The sequence below is a fragment of the Typopeltis vanoorti genome, chromosome 2, assembly GCF_054136105.1.
Source record: "Typopeltis vanoorti isolate ZY-2024b chromosome 2, IOZ_Tvanoo_1.0, whole genome shotgun sequence".
Classification (NCBI taxonomy): domain Eukaryota; kingdom Metazoa; phylum Arthropoda; class Arachnida; order Uropygi; family Thelyphonidae; genus Typopeltis; species Typopeltis vanoorti.
This window is the reverse complement of record NC_143550.1, coordinates 90,064,762-90,080,638: the sequence shown is the minus strand read 5'-3', so window position 1 is coordinate 90,080,638 and position 15,877 is coordinate 90,064,762. Positions and strand designations below refer to the sequence as shown.

The window sequence follows — 15,877 nt, the reverse complement described above, 5'->3', positions numbered from 1 at the left end:
GGTAATAAGAAAATGAATTTCTTCAGTTCTTGAGAGACAATTATCTTAGGCAGTATGTAAATGAAGATACACGAGGATCAACAGGTTTAGATCAGATCATTTCTTCAAAGAATGTGATTGTGAGTGGAGTTTTGCTCTTCTCTCCAGTTAGTGATAATAATCATGAAGTGGTCAGAAGGGTTGTGGCTAGCTATATGAAGACTTCTGTGAGGAAAGGATATATTTGGAATTACAAGGCTGGTGATTGTGAGAAGCTTAGGATACAGCTTGGAGCTTTCGCATGAAATGAGAAATTGAGCATAAAAGAAATAAATGCTGCTTGGAACCAGACAAAGAGATACATTAACAGCATCAATGTGTGAATGTATTCCAAAGGACAAAAAGGCTGAATAAGGTATGTTCAAAATGGATAAATGAGGAGGATTATGAAATCTGCAAGAAGATACTTTGAGGCAGCATATAAAAGGAGGAAGAGTATAAATTGCATGCCAGGAGAGTGGCTTAGTTGGTGAGAACTGCAAAAGTGTGGAAATTAGCAAATCAGTCCAAGAAAAAGGAAGATTTTTTGAACCATAGCAAGTAGAAAGAAGAATGATTATGGCATGATGATGTGGATGGATGAAAGTGAAAGTGGTAGATTTGTAACTGCTGCAGAGGACGTAGTCCAGGTAATCAGTAAGCTGTTCATCAGGGTGTTTCGCCTTCAGTGTGAAATCAGAAGCTGAAGTGTGGAGAATGAAATGAGAGAAGCTTTACTGATGAGCGAGCAAGAAGTAAATGAGTAGTAAAGAAAACTAGAAGTCAGTAAAACAATAGCACTTGATGACATATTATTATTATTACGGGTATCACCATGGAGTCAGTAGACTTATCGTGGGAGACCGAAACTATCAAAACAATATCTATCATACCTCTTCTTGAATTCATTTACAGATGAAGAACTCACAACTGAGTCAGGCAATGCATTCCACTCATTCACCACCCTCCAAGCAAAAAATCTAGTTCTCACACCCTTGTTAACTACACTTTTCCTTAATTTCCATGGATGAACTCTTGTTCTTCCATCACTAACACACAGCTAAAATATTAATCTTATAAAAATCTTTTAGTAATAATAAATTTCATTTAATCCTTTATCCAAGTGTGAGCAAACAAAGTTTGCCCTTACTTTGTTTGCTCACACTTGGATAAAGGATTAAACTAAATTTATTATAGTCTAACCAAGTGAAAAATAAACTTTCAAAACCTTTTAGTAATTTAAATGTTTCTATCATATCCCTCTCTTTTCTCAACCAACCTCTGCAATCCACAAGCTCTCAATCTATCAATCTAGGGAGCATTATTTACATCACTCACCAACTTAGTCACTCTCCTCTGAACCTTCTTCACAACCTCCTCATTTCCAAGGAATCCAGGTGTCCAGACTTGAGCACAATAATCCAAATGTGGAAGTATCAATGCCCTATAAAGGGAAATAATAACCTCTTTATCTCTAGATGTTAGTCTGTTCTTCAATAACCAAGTAATCATATGTGCAATTTTGGACACCTTAGCAGTGTGCCCTACGAACTTCATCTCCCTATCCACCAACACTCCCAAGTCCCTAGCCTCATCAACCGTACACCTTTTGGAGTACCATTCCATCAATGTGGTACACAGCTGATAATCTATTAATCTCAAAATCAAAATGTATAACTTTACACTTTTCCACATTGAAGTGACATCCATTACCTTTTGTCCATTTTGCCAGCTTATTTAAATCATCCTGCAAACTCTCAACATAGCTTGATTTTTTATTGCACTATCCAACTTTGCATCATCAGGAAACAACTGAATATCTGCCTTCAAGCCATTTCCTATATCATTTATGTACAAATTAAACAATAACGGCCCAAGCACAGAGCCCTGAGGCACACCACTGATCACCTGCCTCAGCCTGGACTCTGCTCCTCCATACACTACCTTCTGGTATCTCTCCATGAGCCATTCTCTTATCAATAGCACCAGTTTAGTATCCATCCCTATCAGCTCTAATTTGCGCAACAGTATTCCATGGGGTATCCTCTCAAAAGCCTTAGCAAAATCCAGAAGTATCACTATGCAGCCATTCCCCATCAACTTTTAACAAAACCATGTTGGCCCCTATAGAGTATCATATTCTGATCCACCAATTCTTGAATTCTGACCTTAACCACCTTTTCCAATAATTTTACCACCACTCCCAAGATGGTGATGATCTGTAATTAACTACTGCAGTCTTAGAGCCATTTTTATGAAAAAGAACCACTTTACCTTCCTTCCACTCCCTAGGGACCATGCCAGAGTTCAAACTTAAGTTAAATAACCAAGTAAGAGGTGTTGACAATTCCTTTGCACATTCATTCAACACCCGAGCTGATATTCCATCTAAACCTACAGCAGTGTTTGCATTTAAATTCTGCAATATACTAAGTACCTCTGATTTATTAACTTCAATTCTTACATTAGTTATTGCTACAGGTACAGAGATAGCCTCACTTGGGTGATAGACTTTTGAAAAGTGATCAACCAGTAACTCTCCTATTAGATCTGAATTAGTCACCTCAATACCATCAGCACCCACTAAGGTTATCCTTCCAAAGTCATTCTTCCTCTTACTTGCCACATAGCGGAAGAACTCTTTGGGATTATCCTTGATCTCCTTGGCTAAGGTCCTCATAATCTGATTTAGCTTTTCTTACTATGCTGGTAACCTTCCTAGCTTGAGCCTTATACTGCTCATTGGTGTACTGATTGCCTTTCTCCTTGTAAATTCTCCATAACATTTTCTTTTTTTGCCGATCAAGCCTGATACTACTACTCATCCATCTAACATCTACCTTGTTTATCTTCCTGACCATGGAAATACATTCTGATATTGCCTTCCTCAGATACCCACTGATTTTATCCCATGCACTGCTAACATCTTTCCCCTGCAATATGTTCTGCCATTGGATGGCTGTAAGCTCACTCTGAAGCTTGTTATAATTACCTAACCTGTAGTTCCATATATACCCCCTTCTTAAGAGAGAAATCCACAAATTTTGCAACCTCCCAAGTCAATACCACATGATCGCTCTCACGAATTGGAGGTAACAAGACATCTTACTTATGCATATGTCCTCTGAACCTATGACCAGATCCAACACTCTCACACTACGAGTCCTTTCAGTTATGTGCCATTTCAAGTAATTATCTCTTAGAAGGTGTATGAATACCATTTCCTTTTTGCCATTATTTGATATTTCCTCCAACCAATTGATAGGACCATAATTAAAATCCTCCATAATAATCACTAATCCTGCACTCATTGCACTAATTTGCTGATGGATGAATTCAATATCATCCCCTGTACCCTCTGGCCTATAGCAGCAACCAGCTGTATATTTGATTGCATTGGTCACTATTTCACATCAACTTCCCCCCCCCCCTCCCGAACTATCATGCAAACGTCTATCCTCTTCATATACTACTTTCTTTGGCTTCAACTCATCAGCTATCATCAACAGTTCTCTCCCCCCACATTCCCCCATTCTATCTTCTTTCTCCTCCCTGAAAATACTGTACCCATCACATTCAATTCCAGTAAGCACATCTTCTGCTGACAGCCAAGTTTCACTATGCCTACAACTTTTGGTAAGATTGCACTGACTAATGCCAAAAATTCTTCCCTCTTATTTCGAATGCTTCTTGTATTAGTATACAAAAATTGCAGATTCCCTTTAGTTCTTGTGCCAGCTTTAGAACAGATATACATTCTGCTAATAAAAAGAAATACACGTATTAACAAGAGTTAAAATTATTTAATTGTAAATATTTCATCCTAAGTATCTTAGGACATCATCAGTACAGTATTTAAACAATAATAGGGATATTATGGAATAAACAATAATATGGAATTCATACAGGTAGGGTGCATGAAACATGCACAAGTATTACAAAAAAAAAAAATTAATTATTTAACACAATTTTGTATGACAATTTCCCATACATTAGGAATAGTAAAGAACGTCTTTGCAGTTTAAATTTGGTCTGTGTAGTAGGGCTTCAGAACTTTCTTTGTATAAACGTTCATGTTTAAATAAAGATCTATATGAAAGTTTAGACTTTTCCCAATGGATCCTATGGTTTGGATTTTCAATTCCGTGTTGAGAGAGGCCAGATTTCTGTGGTTTAAAAAGACGAATGTGGTCTTGATGTTCTGAGATGCGTTTCTCAACAGACCTACCTGTCTGTCCAAAGTAAGATAATTTGCATGAGCATGGAATCTCATAAACGCCAGGTAACATCAAAGGTGAGAGTTTGTCCTTAGGAGAAGGTAACAAGTTGTAAATTTGGTTGATAGGTTTGTAAGTAGTGGCAAAATTGTATTTCTTCATAATTTTAGAAAGACGTTCTGAGATGCCTTTAACATAAGGTATGGGAATCCTATGGACTTCTTCCTGTCTGATTTGATGTGTGGAGAAGTGGCTACTGATGATTTTTTGAGTTGTTTTAGGATTATATCCATTTAGGATATAATCCTAAAACAACTATTCAGTCATACGTTTTAATGAAATTCGTAGGATCAAACTTGTTTCGTAGGATCAAACAAACAAAATTATTTAATTTTCTGAGTTGACGATTCGTAGGATCAAAATCCAATTTGGCATAAGTATTACGATCTCAAAGAAGTAAATTCATTTTTCGGTCATATGAATTGGTATGAAGAACCACAATGGTATTTCCTTTATCAGCTTTAGTAATGATTATATTTTTGTTGCGTTTTAAGGAAATAATAGCTTTCAATTCTGATGGTGGGATATTTAATTCTGAAGGTTTGGCATGATGAGCAGAAGAATTGTGAATGTAGCGACCTGAGAATGTAGGCTTGCGAAAAACTGATGTGGCGATGGAACAGTCTTCTTTTCTTTGGATGTGTAAATCCAAAAAGGAGATACCTGTGGAGATTATTTTTCTAACGTAAAGTTGATGCGATGATGAAGAAGGTTAATTTTATCTAGAAACAGTTGTAATTCATGTTCGGGATGATCCCAGACTGCAAATACGTTGTCGACATATCTTAGCCAAATTTTTGGTTTGGGTTCAAAAGCGAATATTTTTTCCTCAAGGTGTTCTAGAAACAAATTTGCTAGGTTTGGTGATAATTAGGGCGCATGATTCTATTGTAATCATGCGCCCTAACTGTATGTTATTCCTATTATTGTTTATATACTGTACAGATGATGTCCTAAGATACTTAGGATGAAATATTTACAATTAAATAATTTTCACTGTGGTTAATATGTGTGTTTCTTTTAATTATGAATGCACCACAGGTTTTGTTATTTAAAAAAGTTTTATTCATTCACGGGGAAATGACAGTGCAGAAGATAAACTTACTAGAAAAACTGCAATTAAAACAGGGTAAGCTATGAGCTAGAATATCTTTTTTAAAAAAGTGCAGACACGATAATCTTATTCCAACCTTTGTAAAACTGAAGGAAGCCATCAAATCTCCAGGTGCCCACAAAATCTATCGAAAAGCAAGTCATTCCTTACTCAATCAGTTACGAGTGTCTAAGCATGAACTAGCAACAAAAACAATTTAAATACTAAAGAACTAGAAACAGACTTGTCAAATACGTTAAATCAAGAATTGCTACAATTAATTATAACTATCTCAAAGAATTCAGGTAAAAAAGCTTTTGATAAAAGCAATAGTGCTTTACATGTTAAATACCTTAATCTATTAAATTGATCAAAAAAGATCACTAACAAATTACCAACGGAGAAATGGGTAGTCAATTTATCCGTCTAACCGTCCACTAACAAAAGATGAATTAAATGTTCTAGCAAGAGGCCATAAATTTGCGATTTCATCAAAGTGTGTCCCATATTTAGACTTCATACATAATATAGAAAGAAACATCAAACATCTTTCCAGTATTGAAGTCAACAAACTTCGATTCGAAGTAGCTAAAGTGATCTACAATGCCAAACCTTCAGAATTAAATATCCCACCATCAGAATTGAAAGCTATTATTTCCATAAAACGTAACAAAAATATAATCATTACTAGAGCTGATAAAGGAAATACCACTGTGGTTCTTCATACCAATTCATATGACCGAAAAATGAATTTACTTCTTTGAGATCGTAATACTTATGCCAAATTGGATTTTGACCCTACGAATCGTCAACTCAGAAAATTAAATAAGCTACTTAATGAAACTTCCTCCTTAGATGAAGAAACAATCAAAAAGCTTAAGACATACCATGCCAGACTTCCTAGAATTTATGGCTTACCTAAGCTACACAAAACTAATGTTCCACTTAGACCCGTCGTAGACTGTATCAGCTGTCCAACGTACAAGTTATCAAGATTCTTATCTAACCTTCTCCGCCCTCACATACGTCACTCAGTTTCTTCAATCAAAAATTCTACTCAGTTTCACACAAAAATTAAAGACAACTATCAAAAACTGACTTGTTAATCAGCTTTGACATTGTCTCCCTCTTCACAAACATTCCCCATAAAGAAACAATAGACTTACTAACTCAAAAATTTCCATCTGATATAGTCGAATTGTTCAGGTTTGTTATTGCATCAGGTTACTTCACATGGAAAGGTCAAATTTACAAGCAAGAAGAAGGAACAGCAATGGGATCTCCTTTATCACCAAACCTAGCAAACTTGTTTCTAGAACACCTTCAGGAAAAAATATTCACTTTTGAACTCAAACCAAAAATTTGGCTAAGATATGTCGACGACGCATTTGCAGCCTGGGATCATCCCGAACATGAATTACAACTGTTTCTAGATAAAATTAACCTTCTTCATCATCGCATCAACTTTACATTAGAAAAATAATCTCCACAGGGTATCTCCTTTTTGGATTTACACATCCAAAGAAAAGAAGATGGTTCCATCGCCACGTCTGTCTTTCGCAAGCCTACATTCTCAGGTCGCTACATTCACAATTCTTCTGCTCATCATCCATCTCAGAAATCTGGCATTATTAAATCACTAGTTTCCAGAGCACACAAATTATGCTCCTCTGAAGAATCTTTAAACCAGGAATTAGAAGTAATCAAAAATTCAGCCATCCATTTTTAGGATATAATCCTAAAACAACTCAAAAAATCATCAGTAGTCACTTCTCCACACATCAAATCAGACAGGAAGAAGTCCATAGGATTCCCATACCTTACGTTAAAGGCATCTCAGAACGTCTTTCTAAAATTATGAAGAAATACAATTTTGTCACTACTTACAAACCTATCAACCAAATTTAAAACTTGTTACCTTCTCCTAAGGACAAACTCTCACCTTTGATGTTACCTGGCATTTATGAGATTCCGTGCTCATGCAAATTATCTTACTTTGGACAGACAGGTAGGTCTGTTGAGAAATGCATCTCAGAACATCAAGACCACATTCGTCTTTTTAAACTGCAGAAATCTGGCCTCTCTCAACACTGAATTGAAAATCCAAACCATAGGATCCATTGGGAAAAGTCTAAACTTTTACATAAATCTTTATTTAAACATGAACCTTTATACAAAGAAAGTTCTGAAGCCCTACTACACATACCAAACTTAAACCGCAAAGACGTTCTTACTATTCCTGAAGTATGGGAAATTGTCATACAAAATAGTGTTGAATAATTATTATTATTATTTTTTTTTGTACTACTTGAGCACGTTATACACGTTTCATGCGCCCTAACTGTATGTTATTCCTATTATTGTTTAAATACTGTACTGATGATGTCCTAAGATACTTAGGATGAAATATTTACAATTAAATAATTTTCACTGTGGTTAATATGTGTTTGTTTCTTTTAATTATTCTGCTAATTGCAGTAGTCCCATGCTGATTTTTATCCACTCTATTCTTCAAATTATTCCACGAAAAAGGATCAACAAATATGCATTCAAAGCATAAGTTTCTCCCTCTTACATTCAACCTTTTCAATTTTAGTTTCCCAATTACCCAATTTGAACAAGTTTAAGCCCAATTACTTCAACTTGTTCAGAAAACAGTAACGTCTTCAAACTCTTATGACCTTCCATGTTCAGATTCAACCAATCTGTTGCATGTAGCTGTCTTTTGCCTTCCAACACACTCCAGACATCAACAAATTCCAGACCTCTTTTTTTTTGCACATTCTTGAAATCATATCATTCATTATCATTGCTCATCTACTTAACTCATAATTGTCAAAATGAGGCAGCACACACACACACAATCCTCCCTTTGACACTTTTCCTCTTCACTATATCTAACAGTGTTCTTAAATCTTTTGCTACCCGGTTAATACTATCACTCAGGTCATTTAAACCCACCATAACTATCATCTTTTCTGCATCATGCCCTCTCTTTATTGCTAAAGTCACGCTCTTTATTGTTCCACCAGCCAAGCGCTCCTCTGGCATACTGCTCTCCATACCCTTAATCATTGAATCACCATTTATACCACTCATAACTGCATTCAAACCCAAACAAGCATCACTCACGGCCTCATTTTTTACGCTATTCGGCATGACTCTCCCAGTTTCATTATTTTCTCTTAACACTCTTTTACTTACTCCCTCACTTTCACAACATCTCATTCTTCTAGACTTTATGTTGGAGGTTTAATGGATTTTTTACAACACTCAAAAAGAATTAAAATAGAATTTAATACTTCCTATATTTCGTCCTAGTCACTAGGACATCTACGGGGATTACAAAGACAATTAATGTAACATGCACACAAAAACTCGGCTCCCTCCTCTCTCTCTGCCTGGAGTTTACAAAGTACCCTGTTCCTGTAAGCTTGCGTACTTTGGACAGACAGGCAGATCAGCTTCCATCCGCCTGGAGGAACACAAGTCGTACATCGTTAAACACAACTATGGCCATTCAGGCTTGGCTGACCATGTTTTGGACACCACCCACAGAGTATCATGGAAGAAAACCACCATGCTCCACCACAGCAAATTCAAGAAAGAGAGACTTTTCTTAGAAGCAGCAGCAGCTCTCAGAAATCAACCAAATCTTAACAAATACGGTTGCATTAAGCTTCCGAAGATTTGGGAACCAGTCATCACCAGAGGTCCCACCTTACATTCCAGGCCACCTACTACTGCCCTTAGAGGACGCTCCACCTAGATAGGACTTTATTGTCACCCACATGGTTGGGCTTAGTATTGTAAGTTTTTGTGTGCATGTTACATTAATTGTCTTTGTAATCCCCGTAGATGTCCTAGTGACTAGGACAAAATATAGGAAGTATTAAATTCTATTTTAATTCTTTTTGAGTGTTGTAAAAATTCCATTAAACCTCCAACATAATGTCCTCACAGCACTTAAGCCTCTACACAAGTCTTCTAGACTTGTTGTGCTTTCGTTTTGTTGACTCCCAATCACTTCCATACTATTCATTGCTTCATCATTCAACAAAGTCTCTCCATTACTTAAACCTTTCTAGTTACTTCAGCTAAAGTAATCTCCATAGTCTTCATTTTTCTATTCAACACATTTAACTCAGTCTTGATATCCTGAACCTCCTTAATGAGCACTTCCAATTCCTCTTGCAGGAGATGAAGGTCGATTTTCATTTTCACGAACCCTGCCTTCTGCTATGGTCCTGACGTTTGTCTCCATTCCTAATCACTCTAATCTATCTAGACACTTTTCATACGTTACCATTTTTATTCTTCTTGTTTACCCAAACAGTCCGCAGATCTTTCACATTTTTCGGTGCATACATATAGCAGTTTCTGTAATGCATCCACTGCAAAAAATCCCAGGCAGAGCTAGACTTTCTTACAGAAGTCCTCTGTTCCACTGACCTATGTTTCTTTATGGTCAACATCTTTAGATGCTGAAGTAGTGCAACAAACAAGTAGCGAAAACACAATATAAACAACAAAGTTTCAACAATAACATCACTGAAGGACACTTGTATCCAACTGAAGCATTGCTGCAGCACAATTTGAGACAAAAGCCTCACTATACTTTAATTTAAAAATACTTTTTCTAGCACAGCTCAAAACGACTGCTATGTTCATTTGCGACACTAGCGCCAATCAGGCCTGATATCACCATGTGTCTTAAAGGAATATTCCAGTGAGTTAGCATAGCTTTGGCCTACCTGTTTAACAGGAGTCTTGATAAAGTATGCCTTTTGCCTTCCTTCCACTCTTTAGTGGAAGGAAGGCAAAATTCTTTCACTTCACAAAGACAGTGATAAGCTAAGGATACAAATTATAGGCTAATCTGTACACAGTTTTGCCATAAATACAGTTTCAACTTCTGCATGTCCTAGTGGTGCCCACAGAATTGCACGAGCCCAGTTCCATTAGTGGTACTTGCACAGCCAACATATTCATATGCTTATCAGTAGAGAGAGAGAGGGAGAGAGAGAGCTATCTAGCTATATGTGTTAACATGTAGTGGTGAGATTATGAGAACTGTGTAGCTGTAATAGCACTTCACAAGGTTGGAATGTAGCCACTTGTTATTTTTAACATGCTAAAAATACTTGGGATCAGTAGGATGTTTATGTATCAGACTATTAAATGTTTTAATGATACATAAGACATTTCTGACCATCAAAGAACAGGTCAGCTATGCTGCATTAGGATGCAACAGCTTGTGAGTGAATAAAGTGTGATTAGCCTATAATTTGTATCCTTAGCTTTATCAACAACATGTGATAAAGCCTAATGAATGCATCCTAATGCATCATAGCAGAAATGTCTTATGTATCATTTACCAACCATAATCCTGTGAGAATGAAGAAAGTGATGTCACAAAAGATGAATGTTTCACAGAGAACAATGTCATGTGTACTAATTGATGACCTGGGGGGGGGGGGTTGGATGAGAGCCTATCGTTATTCTACTGGACACTTCCTAACACCACATCTGATGTGGCAGAGGGTCATAAAATCATAGGCACTTCTCTTGTGGTTCTCGAACAACATACACAGAGATATCCTCTTCACAGATGGGAAGATTTTCATAATTGAAGAGTCACTTAACTGCCAAAACAATCAGATATATTATTCTCCCAGATGGTTGCACAGCATGTGCCATAGAACCAGGATTCAGACAGTTCATCACTATGCATTAGTGATAGTTTGTGGTATGGCCTCTGAACAATACCTTGTTTCATGGTAAGCAGTGGATCTTCCAATAGGACTCAGCCTCCCCCCTCCATGCGTGCGCACACGTGCGCGCACACACACACACACACACACACACACACACACAACAGTAGTTGGAAGTGAATGTGCCAAACCACATATCGCCATCTGATTGGCTGTCTGGAAGTACCAATCTGAATCCATTGGATTTAAAATTGTGGTCAGAGCTTGAGAGAGTAACTTGCAAGAAACAACACCCCAGCATTGCCAAACTTAAAGTAGATTTGGAGTGAGCAGTGGCAGCGTTTCCTTTAGATGTTGTGCGTGTTGCCATTGATATGTGGCCTCATAGACTTCAGGTATGCACGAAGGCATACCTGAATATTTTAACATTGAGTACTGCTATATGCACGTTATACATGTGGTTTGTATGTGCTGAAAGCTGTAAATTTTTTATTGATAGATTAAAGGCTTATAGGCTGTTCAAGTTGTAACAGTATTTATGGCTAGACTAGTTATATCTGGAGTTGCAGTTATGGTTTGGTTTATTTGAATTTATGGCTGAAGCAACATAGGCTATGATGCCAGTGTATTATGTCTGTCAATTGCATATGTTTAGTGGCTGGTTTGTTTGCTTTATGGGATGAAAAACCCTGTCACCTTCAGTTGAAAAAGCCCTGATATAGGCTCTTCATGTCGTAGACAGGATTTGAACCCAGGTCTTTCTGACCAAACTGCATTGTTGAAACTGACTGAGCTATGTAGTTAAGGTATTGGAGTGGTTGATGAGGTTAGGATACAAATCTGGTTGATAAGAGTGGTATTGTCTATGCTTGTTAAGCACGGGTTTATTAAAGGAAGGTATGTTTTACCAACTTGCTTATATATTATAAAAAGGATAAGTTACAAGAGCATTAGATGAGGGAAAAGCCATATACTGCCATTTTCTTAGACTTAACGAAGGCATTTGACAGGATGCCACATGATAAGCTCATATTTAAGTTGCAGCACATGGGTCTGGATGTCAGATTAGTCAACTGGATTCAGGATTGGCTATCCAATAGGTATCAGAGAGTTGTGTATGGTGGGGCAGTTTCAAGGAAGCAGATGGTTACAAGTGAGGTCCCACAGGGCTCAGTACTGGGACCTATATTGTTTAAAGTTTATATCAATGACATTGTCAGCGGATTGCAAGGGGATATTCAGTTGTTTGCAGATGATGCAAAGCTGGGAAGGATTATTAGTAATAGTGCAGATGCAGCAGCCCTGCAAGAGGATTTGAATAAGCTAGATGGATAGTTTAATGCAGCAAAATGTAAGGTCTTGAGGTTTGGGAACCATCGATGGGACACTGCATACTCTATAGGAGGAGTTATACTGGAGGAAGTAGGGGAGATAAGAGATCTGTGGTTGATGATTGATAGAAACCTGAAATTTAGGGGACATATTGCAAAGGTGGTGAAGGTAACACATAAGATTGCTGCAATAATGAGAAGAACACTGACCTGCAGAGATAAAACAGTTATTATTCTGTTGTATAAGACCCTGATCAGACTAAACTTGGACTATTGTTCTCAGATTTGGTCCCCAGGATTTGAAGGGGATAAATTAACTGTGGAAATGGTACAAAGGCAGATAACAAAGATGGTTTCAGGACTGTTCAATGATAGTTATGCGGATCAGCTGAGGGAATGTGGACTGCAGAGTTTGGAAGAAGGAGATGTGATATGATTGACACTTTTAAACTGTTGAGAGGTGGTTACAGGGTTGACAGTGGGGAGTTTTTTTGTTTGGTTGAACAGTGGGAAGGAGTGATGACAAGAGGCCATCCCTGGAAGTTATGAAAGGAAACTGTGAGCAAGAGGGTGAGGAGTGGTTTCTTTGCATGAAGGGTGGTTGAACCATGGAATGCATTGCCTGATAGAGTGGTGAGAGCGAGAACGGTCAATGAGTTCAAGGAGTGGTATGATAGACTTTGTGTTTCATGGGGGGGGACCTCCCCTCGATGAGTCTTGATAGACTTTGTGTTTCTTAGGAAGGACCTCCCATGATGAGTCTTTTGACTCCATGGAGGCTTGAATAATAATAATAAAAAAAAGGATGGATGTGTTGGACGAGGGAGATGTGTGTTCAGTGATATACATAGATTTTGCAAAAGCTTTGATAGATTGCTACACCACAAGTTAGTCACTATACCGGAGCAGAATTGTTTAAGCATTAGTGAGATAAGCAGCTGGTTTTAAGATAGATATCAGCAAGTTGTGTATAAGGACACAATATCCCAGAAAAGGAAAGTCACTTTTGGTGTGCTGCAGGGACCACAGTATTGGAATCATTATTATTTACAAAATTGTAAATAACAATGATATACAAAATTGTGGAGAGTAATGAAGAATCAAGCAGATTCTGTGGCCTTACAGGAGGACTTGAACAGAATGTGTGAGTGGGCAATAGTATGGAACTATCAGTTCTGTGTTGCAAACTGTAAAGTTCCAAAGTTTGGTAGGCAATGATGGGATGCAAAAGTGAGGAGATGCTGGGGGAAACTGAGACCTTAGAGACAAGAGAGCTTGGAGGTTGCGGGCAATGATCTGAAGTTCAGATGTCACATTGTACAAGTTGTGAAGTTATCACATCAAATTATGGCAATGATGCAGAGGACCTTCGCACACAGAAATAAGAGTTTAGTTTCCGATTCTACTGTATAAGGCTTTGATCAGGCCTCATATGTTGAAAGTTTTTTCGCTTGCTTATGCTATAAATTAAAGATGCCAAGAAATTGTATTCTTGGTTTCATACTTCATCCAAGTGTAAGCAAACAAAGTTTGCACGTGAAGACACTTCATGACTTGTATATAGAGGCTAATAACTTCACATCAATTGCCTTAGTATCCCAAAATGCAAAGCAGATATCTTTATGGACATGTATAATGCTATGCATTATGGGATGGACCACTACCCAGAATGGTTTTGATATTTATCTCTAAGGTCTCGTCAGTTGGAGCCAGACCCAGAAGTGATACCCAGGTTGAAGTAATGCAGAAGTCATATTTCCATATACAAGTAATCAAAAGGTATCACACCTTATTACTAAAATACTCTTGATTAGAGATTTATCTCTTATCTTTGGGATACTAAGGCAATTGATATGAAGTCATTACCTTCTATATACAAGTAGCCTAGTCATGAAGTGACTTCACATGCAAACAAAGTTTGTGTGTGAAGTATGAGATCTTGGATGAAGTATGAAACCAATAATATAATTTCTTGGCATCTTTAATTTATAGATCTCATATGGATTGATGTGCATAGATTTGGTCCCCTGGTTTTCATGGTGATGAGGATATACTGGAAAGGTTAAAGGAAGACACTGGCTAGGGTGGTAGCTGGTCTTTGAGATGTGGGATATGGTGACAAATTGAGGGAATGCAGTTTGCAAAGCTTTGTGAATAGGAGGAAAAGATGGTATGTAATTGAGACATTTAAGTTGGTAAAGGGTTGTTACTGGGTTAATATGGAAGAAATGTTTTGTTGAATGGGAGAAGAGGATGGAACCAGTGAACATCCCTGGAAACTCTACAAGGAGGGTGTGAGCAAGGGCATAAGGAACAGGGTCTCTGCATGGAGAATGATTAGTAACACTGGAATATTAAATGAGTTTAAAGCATGGTTTGTTGAGCTTTGTGTGTAACACTGCATACCTTCCACAATGAGTATTATATCTCCATTGAGGTCTGATGTTAATAATAATAATGCTTCTGCTTATCAAACAACTCTGTACCAGTCATAAGCTTAAGTTTTCCTCTCACTTTCTTTCTTTCTATTGCAAAAATTATAAAATCTATTTCAAGTTAACATATTTCTTGTTTTATGGGCAAACTGTTGCATTACTATTGTAGGGTTAGAGAGAAATTTGTGAATATCTCATATCACATTTAATATAGCTTTTTAATGTATATTTCTCTGGTTGTAGGCATCAATGGGACTATTGAGAATGGGATCACTGACTGCTTTTATGTCAGATGAGATGGTTAGTGCTTTTATTACAGGAACAGCAGTGTCTGTATTTACAAGTCAACTGAAATCACTTACAGGAGTACAGAATCTAAAAAAGTATTCTGGGCCATTCAATATTATTCTGGCAAGTATAATTTTATACTGAGACATAAATAATTATATTTCTTTAATTAAATGAATTGAATTTATTTAAGATCCCCTTTGTAGTTATTGGAGGTCTAAAGTGTCTTTAAAAAAGTTCCATGCTTGGTCTCTAGAGTATGATTTTCCATACAATGTAAAAAAAAAAAAAAAAAAATTATAAAATTGACATAAAAATTAGAAAAAAAAAAAATCTTAGCCCACACATAGTACTAATGCACAATCATCTTACAACCTTCATGAGTAGGAGTCCATAAAACTAAAATAAATAAATAATTATTTTATTCAGTTTTAATTTATTTTTAATCATATTTTAATTATCTTGCTTTTTTTCCCTGTATCAAACAGGTGAACAAAGAAAATTAACTTTTGCATATTATTTCTGTTGCATACAAATCTTCTTTGACATTTGTGTCATTGTGAAATATTCATCATGTTCAGTATTCTCATCCATCATAATTATTAATCTTTTCTTCTTCCAGTGTCGCATCTCCCTTTTCAAAGATGACCTTTTTAAAGACCTTAGTTCATACATTATTTGTGACAGTATTATCCTTTGCATTTCATAAAGGAGTATTTAA

At 36.9% G+C, this 15,877-nt stretch overlaps 1 protein-coding gene across 2 annotated transcripts in view; it reads left to right on the top strand.

Moving 5' to 3' along the window:
- LOC150109241 (prestin-like) overlaps positions 1-15,877 on the top strand; it is a 399,320-nt gene that overhangs the window by 141,588 nt on the left and 241,855 nt on the right. For both annotated transcript variants that reach the window (XM_090406615.1, XM_090406623.1), the window contains one exon: positions 15,112-15,279. In XM_090406615.1, the coding sequence (XP_090262741.1) occupies positions 15,112-15,279 (168 nt within the window). The remainder of the gene's footprint in view (positions 1-15,111; positions 15,280-15,877) is intronic.